We start from the raw sequence: 15,735 nt of genomic DNA on the forward strand, positions 1-15,735 counted from the left end.
TGCGTAAACATGATGAATACCTGTGGTGGCCGCAAGAACGTCTTTGCAGAGTTTCAGCCAGTGTGAGAGTTTTCCCACTGCCAGAGAGGACAGCATGTGGCCCAGCGTGTCATGGATGTCCGAGCACAGCTTCCGATCTGTCTCACGGTCCAGCATCCCGAACAAGACACCCTCCAGCCCTGTATCACTGATATTCAAATCTGAAACAGAGATAAGCCTGATTATCACAAGGTAGCAGAGAATAAATGTTTAATGCAGAAGTGTTTTACAATAGCTTGATGTGGTTGCAAAGACAATTTGCATAGAAAGCAAAATATGCTGATTTTTATTAGCATGTTCACCTGAATGTGATTATTCTGTGAACATTTATTGTTTTGCACCATAGTTGTTGATTCTATATATGTATAATCCTACTGTCTATGATAAATAGACAAAATAAGCTAGAAAACACTAGAAAATACAATAAATCTGTGTCCTCTCTGTGTTTGACAGTTTTTGCAGGTTAAGTAAACAGAAAGAGGGTATTTTATCAGGCCCCTTTGTGTTACGGCAATATACAGGTATACACTGATCAGCCATAACATTAAAACCACCTCCTAGTTTCTACACTCACTGTCTATTTTATCAGCTCTACTTACCATATAGGAGCACTTTGTAGTTCTACAATTACTGACTGTAGTCCATCTGTTTCTCTACATACTTTTTAGCCTACTTTTACTCTGTTCTTCAATGGTCAGGACCCCCTCAGGACCACTACAGAGCAGGTATTATTTAGGTGGTGGATCATTCTCAGCACTGCAGTGACACTGACATGGTGGTGGTGTGTTAGTGTGTGTTGTGCTGGTATGAATGGATCAGACACAGCAGCGCTGCTGGAGTTTTTAAATACTGTGTCCTCTTACTGTCCACTCTATAAGACACTGCTACCTAGTTGCTCCACCTTGTAGATGTAAAGTCAGAGACGATCACTCATCTATTGCTGCTGTTTGAGTTGGTCATTTTCTAAACCTTCATCAGTGGTCACAAGGTGCTACCCATGGGGTGCTGTTGGCTGGATATTTTTGGTTGGTGGACTATTCTCAGTCCAGCAGTGACAGTGAGGTGTTTAAAAACTCCAGCAGCGCTGCTGTGACTTATTCCCTCATAACAGCACAACACACACTAACACACCACCACCATGTCAGTGTCACTGCAGTGCTGAGAATGATCCACCACCTAAATAATACCTGCTCTGTGGTGGTCCTGTGAGGGTCCTGACCATTGAAGAACAGGGTGAAACCAGGCTAAAAAAGAATGCAGATAATCAGATGGACTACAGTCAGTAATTGTAGAACTACAAAGTGCTTCTATATGGTAAGTGGAGCTGATAAAATGGACAGTGAGTGTAGAAACAAGGAGGTGGTTTTAATGTTAAGGCTGATCAGTGTATATGGTGCGTATACATATTTACAGTATTTTAGTCCAGGTTCATATGCGTGTCTGATACGTACTGATGGTGCCATTCTTCTTGCTATCACCGGCCTTCTTGGCGAGGCTCATGGCGTACTCACACACCTCTGCTGCTTCTCTCTGGACCAGCTGCCTTAAACATGCTACCGCAGCTCGTCTCAGCAGCAGATGAGAACTGCAGAGGTGCACCTATTAACATAGACAAAATAATCATCTGCTTATAATCAAACACACACAGACACACACACATATATAAATATACAGGTCCTTCTCAAAAAATTAGCATATTGTGATAAAGTTCATTATTTTCCATAATGTAATGATAAAAATTAAACTTTCATATATTTTAGATTCATTGCACACCAACTGAAATATTTCAGGTCTTTTATTGTTTTAATACTGATGATTTTGGCATACAGCTCATGAAAACCCAAAATTCCTATCTCAAAAAATTAGCATATCATGAAAAGGTTCTCTAAACGAGCTATTAACCTAATCATCTGAATCAACGAATTAACTCTAAACACCTGCAAAAGATTCCTGAGGCTTTTAAAAACTCCCAGCCTGGTTCATTACTCAAAACTGCAATCATGGGTAAGACTGCTGACCTGACTGCTGTCCAGAAGGCCATCATTGACACCCTCAAGCAAGAGGGTAAGACACAGAAAGAAATTTCTGAACGAATAGGCTGTTCCCAGAGTGCTGTATCAAGGCACCTCAGTGGGAAGTCTGTGGGAAGGAAAAAGTGCGGCAGAAAACGCTGCACAACGAGAAGAGGTGACCGGACCCTGAGGAAGATTGTGGAGAAGGGCCGATTCCAGACCTTGGGGGACCTGCGGAAGCAGTGGACTGAGTCTGGAGTAGAAACATCCAGAGCCACCGTGCACAGGCGTGTGCAGGAAATGGGCTACAGGTGCCGCATTCCCCAGGTCAAGCCACTTTTGAACCAGAAACAGCGGCAGATGCGCCTGACCTGGGCTACAGAGAAGCAGCACTGGACTGTTGCTCAGTGGTCCAAAGTACTGTTTTCGGAAATCAAGGTGCCAGAGTCTGGAGGAAGACTGGGGAGAAGGAAATGCCAAAATGCCTGAAGTCCAGTGTCAAGTACCCACAGTCAGTGATGGTCTGGGGTGCCATGTCAGCTGCTGGTGTTGGTCCACTGTGTTTTATCAAGGGCAGGGTCAATGCAGCTAGCTATCAGGAGATTTTGGAGCACTTCATGCTTCCATCTGCTGAAAAGCTTTATGGAGATGAAGATTTCATTTTTCAGCACGACCTGGCACCTGCTCACAGTGCCAAAACCACTGGTGAATGGTTTACTGACCATGGTATTACTGTGCTCAATTGGCCTGCCAACTCTCCTGACCTGAACCCCATAGAGAATCTGTGGGATATTGTGAAGAGAAAGTTGAGAGACACAAGACCCAACACTCTGGATGAGCTTAAGGCCGCTATCGAAGCATCCTGGGCCTCCATAACACCTCAGCAGTGCCACAGGCTGATTGCCTCCATGCCACGCCGCATTGAAGCAGTCATTTCTGCAAAAGGATTCCCGACCAAGTATTGAGTGCATAACTGAACATAATTATTTGAAGGTTGACTTTTTTTGTATTAAAAACACTTTTCTTTTATTGGTCGGATGAAATATGCTAATTTTTTGAGATAGGAATTTTGGGTTTTCATGAGCTGTATGCCAAAATCATCAGTATTAAAACAATAAAAGACCTGAAATATTTCAGTTGGTGTGCAATGAATCTAAAATATATGAAAGTTTAATTTTTATCATTACATTATGGAAAATAATGAACTTTATCACAATATGCTAATTTTTTGAGAAGGACCTGTATTAGCCTCCACTCGTCTTTGAGTCTTACACAGAGGCAAGGCACCAGGCTGGATAAGTTGACGTGGCGAGGGGCAAACATGTGCAACTGCTGAAGGCAGGAGATGGCAGCAGCCTGCACCAGTGAGTCCGAGTGGTCCTGCATTATGGCACAGCCGACCAGACATGACGAGCGGATGGTTGAGATCGACACGCTGTTGCCTGCAAATTAAAAACCACACTAATTATATTCAGCTATTTACTATAGCTTGCATTTTGTACTGTAGATGCTATAACTGAAGTGAGCCGTTTGCAACCTCATAATAATAATCATGCATACAGTCTCCTCCACAGTTATTTGCATCCCAGGTAAAGATGAGCAAAAAAAGGTTATACAAAATCCAAACTTTAATTGAAGTAAATTTATTTTAAGAAAAGAACCCTCATCAAGAAATAACCATTTTAAACAAAAAACAAAAGTCCCATAATTATAAGCATTCCTAGAAAGTTGGGGTCCCCTGATACATTTATGAGGGGGCACAGAATGAACTTTCCTAGTCATTTTTCAATATGGGAAAAACAAGAATACTCGATGTGTGTTGACCTTCATAAGTCAGAGAATGTGTATCTAAATAATTATGCTTATAAATAGAACTTTGTTTTAAGTATCGTTACCCTGGAGCTCGGGGCCGACGGTGGTGATGAGGGCTCCAAGGCAGCGTCCCAGGCACTGGTGCACCTCAGTGTGAGAGGGGGGCACAGTGAGAAGAAGAGTGAGCACCAGTGACAGTGTGGGCTCCACATATCCACGATACATCGGCCCACTCGAGTCCACAATCAGAGCCAGAGAGTGCAGCGCCCATGTCTACAACACATACAAATATAGTTTACACAAGTGTGGTAGATTAGCAGAGACATGTCTGTTGATCTTCCTGGCTGGATTTTTGTACAGTTGATATCAGACTTATCGAAATCTTACACTCCCTCACCTGGACCTCATGTGAGGTGGCGTCCTGGGCCAGGGCGAGAAGGATGCTGACGCTGGTCTTGAGGTGCTGCCCTGAGCCGATGCCACCCACATAACGGTGCAAGCAGCCCAGAGCCAGAGAGTGACCTGTTCTGGAAACTACGTCCCGGGCTGACTTCAGTCTGTCCAATAAAACACACAATTATATGTGGTCAGTTATACAGGGGTGGGGTTTATTTGTGCCTCCATAGTTGTAAATTTCTGTTTTTGTGCATGAAAGGGTAGCATGGAGCTTAAGCTAGGAGAGTGGGTACCACACAGCAATGTGGTTCCTGACTGCTGTGTAAGTGATTGTGTGTGTTGCCCTGCAATGGATTGGTGCACAGTGTTTCGTAAGGGTGATTAGAAATGAATAAACTAATTGATCTGTGCATAGAAAACCAGCGAAATCAGACCCACCACAACCCTGTCCAGGGATAACGCTGTGGTAAAACATGAAAATGAAATAAAATTATAAGCAGTAATAACAGAATAATTAATAAAATAGCAGATCTCCAGATAACTGTTCGGCTGGTTTAGATTGCCTCCTCAAAACTGCCTCCTCCTTTGTCTTCGTTACACAAATCATACTAAACTGCATCGTAGTATGAACCCAGCTGCCCTTGGCAAACTTTTGCTTATAAATACTAATATTGATCACTGGTCATGGCACTTACTTGTCAAAGCTGTGCTGGGCCATACTGGCAATGAAGGTGGCTTCTCCTACAACCTGCGCCATGCGGCCCAGAGCTTCGCCTGCAGCACAACGCAGGATAGGGTTTGGATTGTCCAAAGCTCCCATCACCAGTGCCAGCGCCGACTTCCGCACCTCCTCTGGACCCAGTGTGCTCTTATTCTCAGCCAGTCCCTGCAAACAGACATTTAAATGCCTTTTTAAAACAAAATACAGTGTTGTAATTGTAATATACAGATTAGTGACAAGTTACAGAATAAAACCTTAATTAACAAATTAAAATATAAAAAAGAGTGCACATGATGATGGGAGGCTTTTGGCTGGCATGGCAACATTTCTATTCTGATAGGTCTGGTCTCTTTCAGGATAACAAGTCCCCTTTTTACATGAGACTGAGTTCTTTTTTTTATTTAAGATATCGAAATATATCTTACAGATAAGACTATGAGGGATTCTAAACCGATGAGAGCCAGCGCTCTTTACTATCATAAAACACCAATAGAGGAAAAAGCTTTGATTTGATAGCAAGGACTTGTAGAAGACACATTAAAGCTGTTGTTCTGTTGGCTAGTGGTGGCCTTACTAAGAGAATCTGTCAGTCATCTGTAATACCAGAACAGTAAGAATATAAGCATATCGGACCTTCCAGCATTTAATCTGCATCTATTTTTATGCATGTGTTTGTTGTGTTTTTGGAATTATTTATACTTTCTAACCATGTAAGCTAGAGAGAGTTCCACATTACCTTTAAAGCACTAAGCACAGCAGTAAAGATGTTGAGCTGCACAGACTGCTGTCGCACTCCTTTGGCCTGTTTGATGCACTCAGCAAAGTGGTCCAGCATCTGTAATCTAAAAAACATTAAATTCCCTCCATTAAAACAGATCAACAGAGCTCAGCACTGCTTTGTATCATAGCTGGGTAAATTGCAGAGCTACTTAATGTTTTGGCTACTAAATATATATATACTCATTTGCACTCGACTATATACTGATTCAGTGAAGTCACTGCACATTATGTTTGTTCCTTCATTTTCCATTACCCACCACATAATATTACTTATACAAAGGTGTTCACTTTGGGCGCTTGGGTGGAGCAGCAGAAATATATGCTAGCCCACTACCACTGGAATTAGGGATTTAAATTGGCGGTTGGGCGTCTATATACAGACTTCATTGCTGTGTGGATGGCTGAGGCATTGCAATAGATTGGCGTCCCATCTGTGGTCTGCTACTATACTGCGTCCAGTGATTCCGGGGAAGCCAGTAAAATGATATAGCTTTATAGCCCTACTTTATTAAATTTTGTTGTTCCAGGCACACACATTGCAAAAAGGTTTGTTTGTTTGTATAATGCCATGTTTTTACCTATACGATATTCACAAAGAAGTATGTAAAATAAATTATATAAATGAATATCCACTTATTATTTTGTGGCAATAGTCTGGGAAAGTTGCTTTCCTGTTTCAGCATGACAGTGCACCAGTGCACAAAGCAAAGTCCATAAAACCTGGTTTGCAGGTTTGGCATAGAAAAGAACTAAGGGAACTGTGGCCTACACTCAGTCCCAAACTCAAAATTCCTAATTTATGAAGAATATTTTGCTAATGATATATTTAAATCCCTTTTTAATAAATACTTTACTTTGAAAAGTTTGTGCTGACCTGTGTTTAAAGGAGACATGGGGGAACACAACACCAAAAAGAGCCACTGATGCATCAATGACAGATACTCCAAGAGGCAGCGGCCCAGGTACATCTTCACCCACAGGAACGCGTAGATATATGGACGAGGGGTCGTGCTCCAGAGCTCCACTGCCCGAAGCACTATTAGGTTGCAACTGGTACAACACAAATGCAATCACACATTAAAAATACAGTTCAGAGTCTTTTAAAAGGACCCGATTTGTTTTATTGCAGCTTAGAACACATTTGGGACAGCAAATAAACCATAAATAGCAAGAATGGTTTAGAATTTCACGGTCCAAGACAGTTAATAATATGAAAAAAAGTCAACTGTAAATTCTAAAAATCAGAAGGCAATATCTAGCCTTAAGGAGGGACACAGTTATATGTTCAAATATTTAATCCAGTTTAAATATGTTACAGATATACAGCTATGGTGGCGCAGGGCTAAAACACACTAGCCTACTTCAACTGTGATCCAGGGTTTGAATATCAGTGTTGCTATTGGTTGATGGGGCGTCTACACAAACATGATTGGCTATGTGTGGGGATTTGATGGCCAAACTGTCTAGCTGGGTGCACTTTTCATTGCGCTCTCAGTGCCGGTCCCAAACTGCAATAAAAATAGCAGGGCAGGGCACTCAGGTGGCGCAGCAAAAAAAACATGCTAGCACACCAGAGCTGACATCTCAAACTTGTTGGTTCGAATCTCAAACCGAGCGCCTACATGACCAATGATTGGCTTGTTCTTCATGGAGGGTGCCGGAGGGGATTCCTCATAACTGATGCAATTAAGACCTCTGCTGGTTGATTGATGCAGCCTGCACAGAGACAAGGAATAATGTGTGATCATGGTGTGTCTCTCTGTACACAAAGCTGATCCACATATGAATTTGCCTCATGCAGGTGAAAAGATGCAGTCAGCTACTGTACACATGTTGGAGGGGGCTCTCCCCAGTCAGGAGTGGAGGTCAGCATCAGTAGAGAGGAATAATTGAATGCAACTTTATTTGGAGGAAAAATGCAAAAAATAAAATACAATAAATAAATAGGGTTGTATCAGGTAAGGCATCCAGCGTAAAAAATATGCCAGATCAGGTACATATGGCAAACCGTACGTATATGAGAGCAGCTGAAAGTCAGAGATATACTAGCAGCTTTGACTATTGAAAGAATGTGTCAGTGTACATCCAGTGAGATATGTTACCTGGTCCTCAATGGACTTGTGATCAGTCTCCTGCAGCCAGGAGCCCATGAGAACGCTGTCGTCGTAGTGACAGAGTGAACGCAGCAGTGATGTGGTGGTGTTGGCAGAGTTATCGGTCAGAGTGAACTCAGCCACAAGCTCTCTCAGCAGAGCACTAAAGCTGCCTAAAGGAACAATAAAACAGTCAGTAATACAGGAATAAAAAGGTCATTCAGGCTACTCTCTTACTTAAAAAATAGAGGAAACAATTATTTTCTCTTAATTGCATAATCTACATTTCTAACTTTTCCAAGAAACTACTGATTTTTCTTTATGCACACTCAAAAAACTCAGTATTTAGACTTGCCTTCGTATGTTTTTGGTGGAAGAAGGGCCAGAATGTCATAGAGTCGAAGGCGAACCATGGCAGCGCTGGCCTTCAGATGAGCCCCATGAACCTTTATAATGGCTGGCACACTAAAAACGGAGCACTTAATTAGTTATCCACTAAACCCAAACTGTTAACGTTATTACTGTAAAGCACTTACTGAGCCATCATGGTCATGGCACATTCAATAGGAGTCATGAGTCTGCGTATCACATCCTCTGTGAGCAGCTCGGGACAGTGAGCCACAAAGCTCCGCATAGCTGAGAACAAAATACAAGAGACAGAATACAACTAAAGGCCAATGATATTTGTTTTTTGTCATGAAGAAGATAACAGAGAAGAAGAAGAGAAAAAACAGATGAGGGAGAGGAAGCTTAAAGTACTGCTACTAGAGACGGTACAAAAAAATAATTGAAAAAGCAATTGTTCAACAAGAGGGCTACAGATCTCTCCTAGATGGCTTTTCACATGTTAAACATTGTGCGCTCATTCACCGCAAGGCTGGGCACATGTTGCCGCCTACCTCAGCACTTAATGTGTCAAAACCACTACATGTAAGAGTACTGACTGACAGTATTGACAATTTATTCAGACGCAGTTTTGTATGAAATGTATTTTGGTTTATTCTAGAACACCCTGCAATGCTTGTTATTTGGAGATGTGACAACATAAAGAACTTGGCAAAAGAGTAAAAAGGTAGTGCAGCAGCAAGGTAAGCGGCACTGCCTCACTTTAGAGGAAACAATGACACAGTCAGTGCATGGGAATGCAGCTTTACACATGCAATTCAAACAGATAATGCAGCATGTGTCAAATTCTGACTTGCCCTCACGCTTATGCTTCAGGTAGGACAATAATTTTAATACTAGTGATGCATTAACTCCATTTCTTTAATTTTCAATAGGTTACTGAGATCAAAGCTCTTACACAGAACCAAAACTCAATTCCTTACAGTAATCAAGCCTATGTTTTGCAAGCTAGCTTTGGGTGTGAAAAGTCAATGACAGTGTGTTGTGTTTGTGCCATTTCATGTCATTATGCAGTCATTGCTTTGTGTGGTTGAGTGAACAGATGGGTCAGCTTCCTCTAATCAGCTTTCTCTGGCCTCTAATATCATTCTTTGTTTATGTATAACATATAAATAATATAAATAATATCTTCAAATAAAACCAAAGATCAAATCTTCAAAACAGAAAGCAGAATGGTAAAAAGCAACATTTACTGGCATAACACAAGGTTGTCAGAAGCCAATTTTACATATTGGTAGAGAAGTGTAATGAAGCGTGACTTAAAGCCCTTAATAAGACAATAGCTTTAAAATAAGCGTAGTCCAACAGCAATCGCTATATTAGTAATTACCACAGAGTGCTCCGGCTCGGCCCTCCAGGGTGACCTGCCAGGTAAAGGAGTCTCCTCTGGCTTTTTCAGCCTCCAGCTCCTTTTGTGAACGGGGGAATACATTCCTCCACAGCAGCAGCATCTTGGGTAAATGATAGCGCACCAGAGATGAACCTGAGCACACACAGAAGTGAACGCAATCATTTTAATGAGTTAATCTGTAGCCTGTTGCAAAGCTGGTATTTTAACTCAATAGTAACAGAAACTAGATATTTAATAAACATATTTTTGCATTACAGCATTAATAACAACATTGTGTTCTAGCACATCTATCTAAAACTATCCAGGTTTAGAACCAAGTACTAGAGGCTTACCCAAAGTCATTAGAGCTCCCAGGAGGAGCCAGCCAGCTTGTGTACGGTGCAGAGAGAGACGGCTGTTCTGAGCTGCAGAACGCAACAGATCTTCTGCAATGCCCACCACCATCTAAACCAAGAAATCCAATTACATGATACATCGGTCAAAAATACTCCCACAGTAAAAATGACCATTTACAAGCACAACATGATTTAAAACTCATTTATTATATTTTTGGAGATGCAGTTATGTTAAACGCTAAACAAAAGTTAAACAGTATTATGCAATATTTAAAGAATAGGCTGTACAGATTTTAGACAGCATTTTCTGGTTTACTGCCCCTACATGTCAACTACAAACAAACCATGAGCAACAGCAGTAACAGCACTAGCTAGTTTAAACACATGGTTATTAATAAATAACCTTAATAAATAACTCATAGTTGTACCATTAACTCATAGTACAATAATTCATGTGGTAGGTACATGAAAGAGCACTCACTTTGCCCTTGGAGTGAGGGATGCCCAGTGGACACTGGTGCACTGCGCCCAGCAGGGCAGCCATGGCAAAGCTGTAGCCACTGACAGCCTCGGGCGAGCTCTTCAGTGCATTGATGCGCTCTGCACAGCGGTCCAGCAATGGCGTCAGCTGATTGGGCAACGCCACGGCAACACATCGCAGACACCAGGCTGCTGCTAGGCGGGCCGCCATGCTGGGGTGAAGGAGCACTGACATCACTGTCTCCAGAAGGCCTAAAGAAATGGATGGATACAATTGAACTATGCAGTCATTGCTTTTTTGTTGTATTTAGATGAATTCCTGCTAACTAGATTCTGATTACAACGATTCTCTTTATTCTCTACAATGGCCCTGCTTTACTTGTACCATGTGTCCATTACTATGTGAAACCATAGAAACACCCACAATGAAATTACCAAAGGGTTTAGATTGTTAGATTGTAAATATTATTTAAATATTATGCAAAATGGTGCAGGCTTCCAAAATCTTATATTGTGCTTACAGGTCTGGACTGCAGACTAGTCTAGTATGTGAACTACGAAGTGACACTGTTGTTAAAAGCATGGCATGGCATTGTCGCACTAAAACAAGCAAGGACCTCCCTGATATTGTCTACACGGCATCTTGTGTAATGATACATAAAATGCTTATCCCATGCCAAGACCCACCACTACACCATGACAGACGTCTGACACGAACCTCTGACAGTGTTGGTAACTGAGATAGTGCTTTTTTTCTGTGGCCCAGAGAACACGACTCACTTATTCCCAAATGCGATTTGAAAGGTGAATTAGACCAGAGCACACATTTACACATGCATCAATCCATGTCAGATAAGCTTGAGCCCAGAGATGTTGGTGGCAGTTTGGGTGGCATTGTTATTGATATTTGGTTTCCACAAAGTTGAATCAGTTTGTTTGTTTGTTTGTTGTTTAACGCCATGTTTACACATTGGTTATTCTCATGGCAGGATATGTACCTAACAGTTGTACAGTTTATTTATTAATGTTCTTTGTCTACTGTCCTTTCTGTGTTTAGTTCTAGATGTGTACTATCAGTCCTGTATTTTTCAAAAAATTGATCAGTGTTTCTGTTTTGGTTTTGTTTGGCATTGCAAGTCTTTGTCGTTCTATGTTATATTTAGTACACTTTGTCAATACATGTTCAATGGTTATTTTTGTATTGCATTGTTCACATATCGGTGGCTGTTCTCCCTTCACCAGGTGTGTATGTGTTAGGTGAGCATGCCCAATATGACATCTTATATATGTCGTCTGTTCCAATCTCTTCCCAGTCGGTAGTTGTGGTCGTGTTTGTATGTTGGGGTGGATGTTGTAAAGTTTGTTCTGTTTTTGCTTTTCCCACTCTTTCTGCCACATATTTTTAAATATAGGTAGTGAGTGATTGTTTTATATCTGATGGGGGGAGTTTGCAGTTTACAGCTTTTCCTCCTGTTGTTTCTTTTGCTAAGCGATCCGCTTTTTTATTTCCCTCAATGCCGCAGTGTCCTGGGATCCAGGGCGGCACGGTGGCTAAGTGGGTAGCACCGTCACCTCACAGCAAGAAGGTCCTGGGTTCGATCCCCAGGTGGGGCGGTCCGGGTCCTTTCTGTGTGGAGTTTGCATGTTCTCCGCGTGGGTTTCCTGGGATTCATCTCACTTGCACGTCTTTGGACTGAGGAAACCCACCCGGACACAGGGAGAACATGCAAACTTCACACAGAAAGGACCCGAACCCAGGACCTTCTTACTGTATGGCGACAGTGCTACCCACTTAGCCACCGTGCCGCCGATAATTGGTTTGGTTTCTGCATTGCATAGTGGAGTTAAACTTGCATTTGTAGATATGGTGAAGGACTATGTTAACATGTTAACAGACAAGGGTACAGGCATCTATCTTACCAATGGAAGGCTCTTGTATAAGCGGCGCAGCTGTGGCACTTAGACTCTGCACCAGGCTGCCCAGCTCTTTCAGAGCACACACCATTACATGTTGACTGGCAGAAACATCAGCAGCACCGCCCTTATTTTCCCCACTGCTGTCACTCACTACTGCCTCTGTAAACATAAAGAATTGGTGAGCAGTCTACGTAACATTACCAAAATGTAAATTCACTTGCATAATAGCATATACTCAGTTAATTTATTTTTGTTGATTCCATTTAATTAGTTCTGTTATTCACTGTCTCTGTGGAAGAAAGCAGAGTCTGATAATCTTTTCTGAGGGTGGTAAAAAAAATCATGGCAAAACATTCCAGGACCACGGAATTAAACTTTTCTTTCATGTATGCCATTTTAGTATTGAATTTATGTGGGTAAATGCAGACTTATTTCATTCTTTGTCTTTTTTTAGGTAACTTAGGTAACTGTTTAAAGAACTATTCCAAATTTAGCCTAATAAAACATATTTAACTGTACAGGCAGTGAATAGCAGAATTTCATGTGTTGCTGAAGATGAAAGATGTGCAGTTTAGGTCAAAGCTACAGAGTAAGTAATCAAAACAACAAAAAGAGAAATCACTTAAAATAAAACAAGTAATCAACATAGGTAGGTCCAGATTTATTTCATTATCAAAGATGGCAAGATGATATACTGTCACTTTTTTTAAATAAAAAAAGTCTGTATTATTGCGTAGATTAGACAGTGTACAGAAACGTCACCATAGGCAAAAAACAAGTAATTATTATTATCTGATCGGCCAATAAGTCATAGTTCAACTGCAAATGGGCTGGGTTCATATAGCGATACAAAAGTTTGGACATCCCTGGTCAAAGTTTAAGTGTTATTTCATTACACAATGTTTGAAAATATATGATAAAATTTTATATATATATATATATATATATATATATATATATATATATATATATATACTGTACAGGCCAAAAGTTTGGACACACCTTCTCATTCAATGCGTTTTCTGTATTTTCATGACTATTTACATTGTAGATTCTCACTGAAGGCATCAAAACTATGAATGAACACATGTGGAGTTATGTACTTAAAAAAAAAGGTGAAATAACTGAAAACATGTTTTATATTCTAGTTTCTTCAAAATAGCCACCCTTTGCTCTGATTACTGCTTTGCACACTCTTGGCATTCTCTCAATGAGCTTCAAGAGGTAGTCACCTGAAATGGTTTTCAGGTGTGCCTTATCAGGGTTAATTAGTGGAATTTCTTGCTTTATCAATGGGGTTGGGACCATCAGTTGTGTTGTGCAGAAGACAGGTTACTACACAGCCGACAGCCCTATTGGACAACTGTTAAAATTCATATTATGGCAAGAACCAATCAGCTAACTAAAGAAAAACGAGTGGCCATCATTACTTTAAGAAATGAAGGTCAGTCAGCCCGGAAAATTGCAAAAACTTTAAATGTGTCCCCAAGTGGAGTCACAAAAACCATCAAGCGCTACAGCGAAACTGGCACACATGAGGACCGACCCAGGAAAGGAAGACCAAGAGTCACCTCTGCTTCTCAGGACAAGTTCATCCGAGTCACCAGCCTCAGAAATCGCAAGTTAACAGCAGCTCAGATCACAGACCAGTTGAATGCCACACAGAGTTCTAGCAGCAGACCCATCTCTAGAACAACTGTTAAGAGGAGACTGCGCAAATCAGGCCTTCATGGTCAAATAGCTGCTAGGAAACCACTGCTAAGGAGAGGCAACAAGCAGAAGAGATTTGTTTGGGCCAAAAAACACAAGGAATGGACATTAGACCAGTGGAAATCTGTGCTTTGGTCTGATGAGTCCAAATTTGAGATCTTTGGTTAAAACCGCCGTGTCTTTGTGAGACGCAGAAAAGGTGAACGGATGGATTCCACATGCCTGGTTCCCACTGTGAAGCATGGAGGAGGAGCTGTGATGGTGTGGGGGTGTTTTGCTGGTGACACTGTTGGGGATTTATTCAAAATTGAAGGCACACTGAACCAGCATGGCTACCACAGCATCCTGCAGCGACATGCCATCCCATCTGGTTTGTGTTTAGTTGGACCATCATTTATTTTTCAACAGGACAATGACCCCAAACACACCTCCAGGCTGTGTAAGGGCTATTTGACCAAGAAGGAGAGTGATGGAGTGCTGCGGCAGATGACTTGGCCTCCACAGTCACCGGACCTGAACCCAATCGAGATGGTTTGGGGTGAGCTGGACCGCAGAGTGAAGGCAAAGGGGCCAACAAGTGCTAAACACCTCTGGGAACTCCTTCAAGACTGTTGGAAAACCATTTCAGGTGACTACCTCTTGAAGCTCATTGAGAGAATGCCAAGAGTGTGCAAAGCAGTAATCAGAGCAAAGGGTGGCTATTTTGAAGAAACTAGAATATAAAACATGTTTTCAGTTATTTCACCTTTTTTTGTTAAGTACATAACTCCACATGTGTTCATTCATAGTTTTGATGCCTTCAGTGAGAATCTACAATGTAAATAGTCATGAAAATACAGAAAACGCATTGAATGAGAAGGTGTGTCCAAACTTTTGGCCTGTACTGTATATCTTTGTTTATGCTTTTTCTCCCTTTTTCTCCCGACTGATGAGTCATGCTTCCTCTACACCAATGCCGATCCCCGCTCTGGCGAACCCTATAACCAATCAGATCCTTTCCATGTTGTGTTTCTATTACTTTGTCCACCACCTGTATAATGGGTGAGTCAGTGAATAAAGCTCACGTTATAACCTGGTATTTAACCTGTTTCAAAAATGATGACTTTACATCTCTTATAGTGACAGCACATCATGTGCCATAGACGGGTAGGTTGGAAAAGCCAGTCAGCAAAACAAAGAAGAAAGACAGAAAGTAAAAACACAAAACCACCTCAAACCAGCATTAAATTTGGAGAATTGTGATTTACGGAAGAAAGGTAGACAAACGAAGCAATAAAACTAATAGTACTTACTCTGTAGTGCTTTGAACCTGGATATTTCCCCCCCATTTTGCTCCTTACCCACTGCCCTCATCTGCTTGCTGATGGCCTGGCAGATGTCCTTGGCGGCGGCAATCTGGGCCTTCTCACCCAGCAGTGCACCAAGCGTGGCCCGCAGGGCAAAGGAGACACAGCGACGCGAGTAGACCGCCTCCACGTGACTCTGTGTGGCACGTGGGTGAGCAACAAGTTCTAACAGGTGGGACAGGAAGGTAGCAAAGTTCCGTTCCAGCCACTGGCCACCCAGCACTGTTACAAATACCACATACGCCTGTGGGGAGGAAAACAGATACAAAGATTGATGAATGGTCAGATACACTCTCACTCACTACTTTTTAAGGTTCAACCTGCTAGTATGTATAATA

At 41.7% G+C, this 15,735-nt stretch overlaps 1 protein-coding gene across 1 annotated transcript in view; it reads right to left on the minus strand.

Annotated features, from left to right (window-relative positions):
* Nucleotides 1–15,735, minus strand: part of heatr5b (HEAT repeat containing 5B) — a 42,617-nt gene that overhangs the window by 18,119 nt on the left and 8,763 nt on the right. The window contains exons 8-23 of the mRNA XM_063008628.1: nucleotides 15,392–15,641; nucleotides 12,345–12,500; nucleotides 10,426–10,676; nucleotides 9,942–10,053; nucleotides 9,589–9,741; nucleotides 8,390–8,489; nucleotides 8,205–8,318; nucleotides 7,863–8,022; nucleotides 6,635–6,810; nucleotides 5,717–5,822; nucleotides 4,955–5,145; nucleotides 4,261–4,420; nucleotides 3,947–4,136; nucleotides 3,324–3,493; nucleotides 1,491–1,638; nucleotides 21–200 (exon numbers count right to left, since the gene is read on the minus strand). Of these exons, the coding sequence (XP_062864698.1) occupies nucleotides 21–200; nucleotides 1,491–1,638; nucleotides 3,324–3,493; nucleotides 3,947–4,136; nucleotides 4,261–4,420; nucleotides 4,955–5,145; nucleotides 5,717–5,822; nucleotides 6,635–6,810; nucleotides 7,863–8,022; nucleotides 8,205–8,318; nucleotides 8,390–8,489; nucleotides 9,589–9,741; nucleotides 9,942–10,053; nucleotides 10,426–10,676; nucleotides 12,345–12,500; nucleotides 15,392–15,641 (2,617 nt within the window). The remainder of the gene's footprint in view (nucleotides 1–20; nucleotides 201–1,490; nucleotides 1,639–3,323; nucleotides 3,494–3,946; nucleotides 4,137–4,260; nucleotides 4,421–4,954; nucleotides 5,146–5,716; nucleotides 5,823–6,634; nucleotides 6,811–7,862; nucleotides 8,023–8,204; nucleotides 8,319–8,389; nucleotides 8,490–9,588; nucleotides 9,742–9,941; nucleotides 10,054–10,425; nucleotides 10,677–12,344; nucleotides 12,501–15,391; nucleotides 15,642–15,735) is intronic.

This window comes from Trichomycterus rosablanca, chromosome 14, assembly GCF_030014385.1.
Source record: "Trichomycterus rosablanca isolate fTriRos1 chromosome 14, fTriRos1.hap1, whole genome shotgun sequence".
Taxonomy (NCBI): Eukaryota; Metazoa; Chordata; class Actinopteri; order Siluriformes; family Trichomycteridae; genus Trichomycterus; species Trichomycterus rosablanca.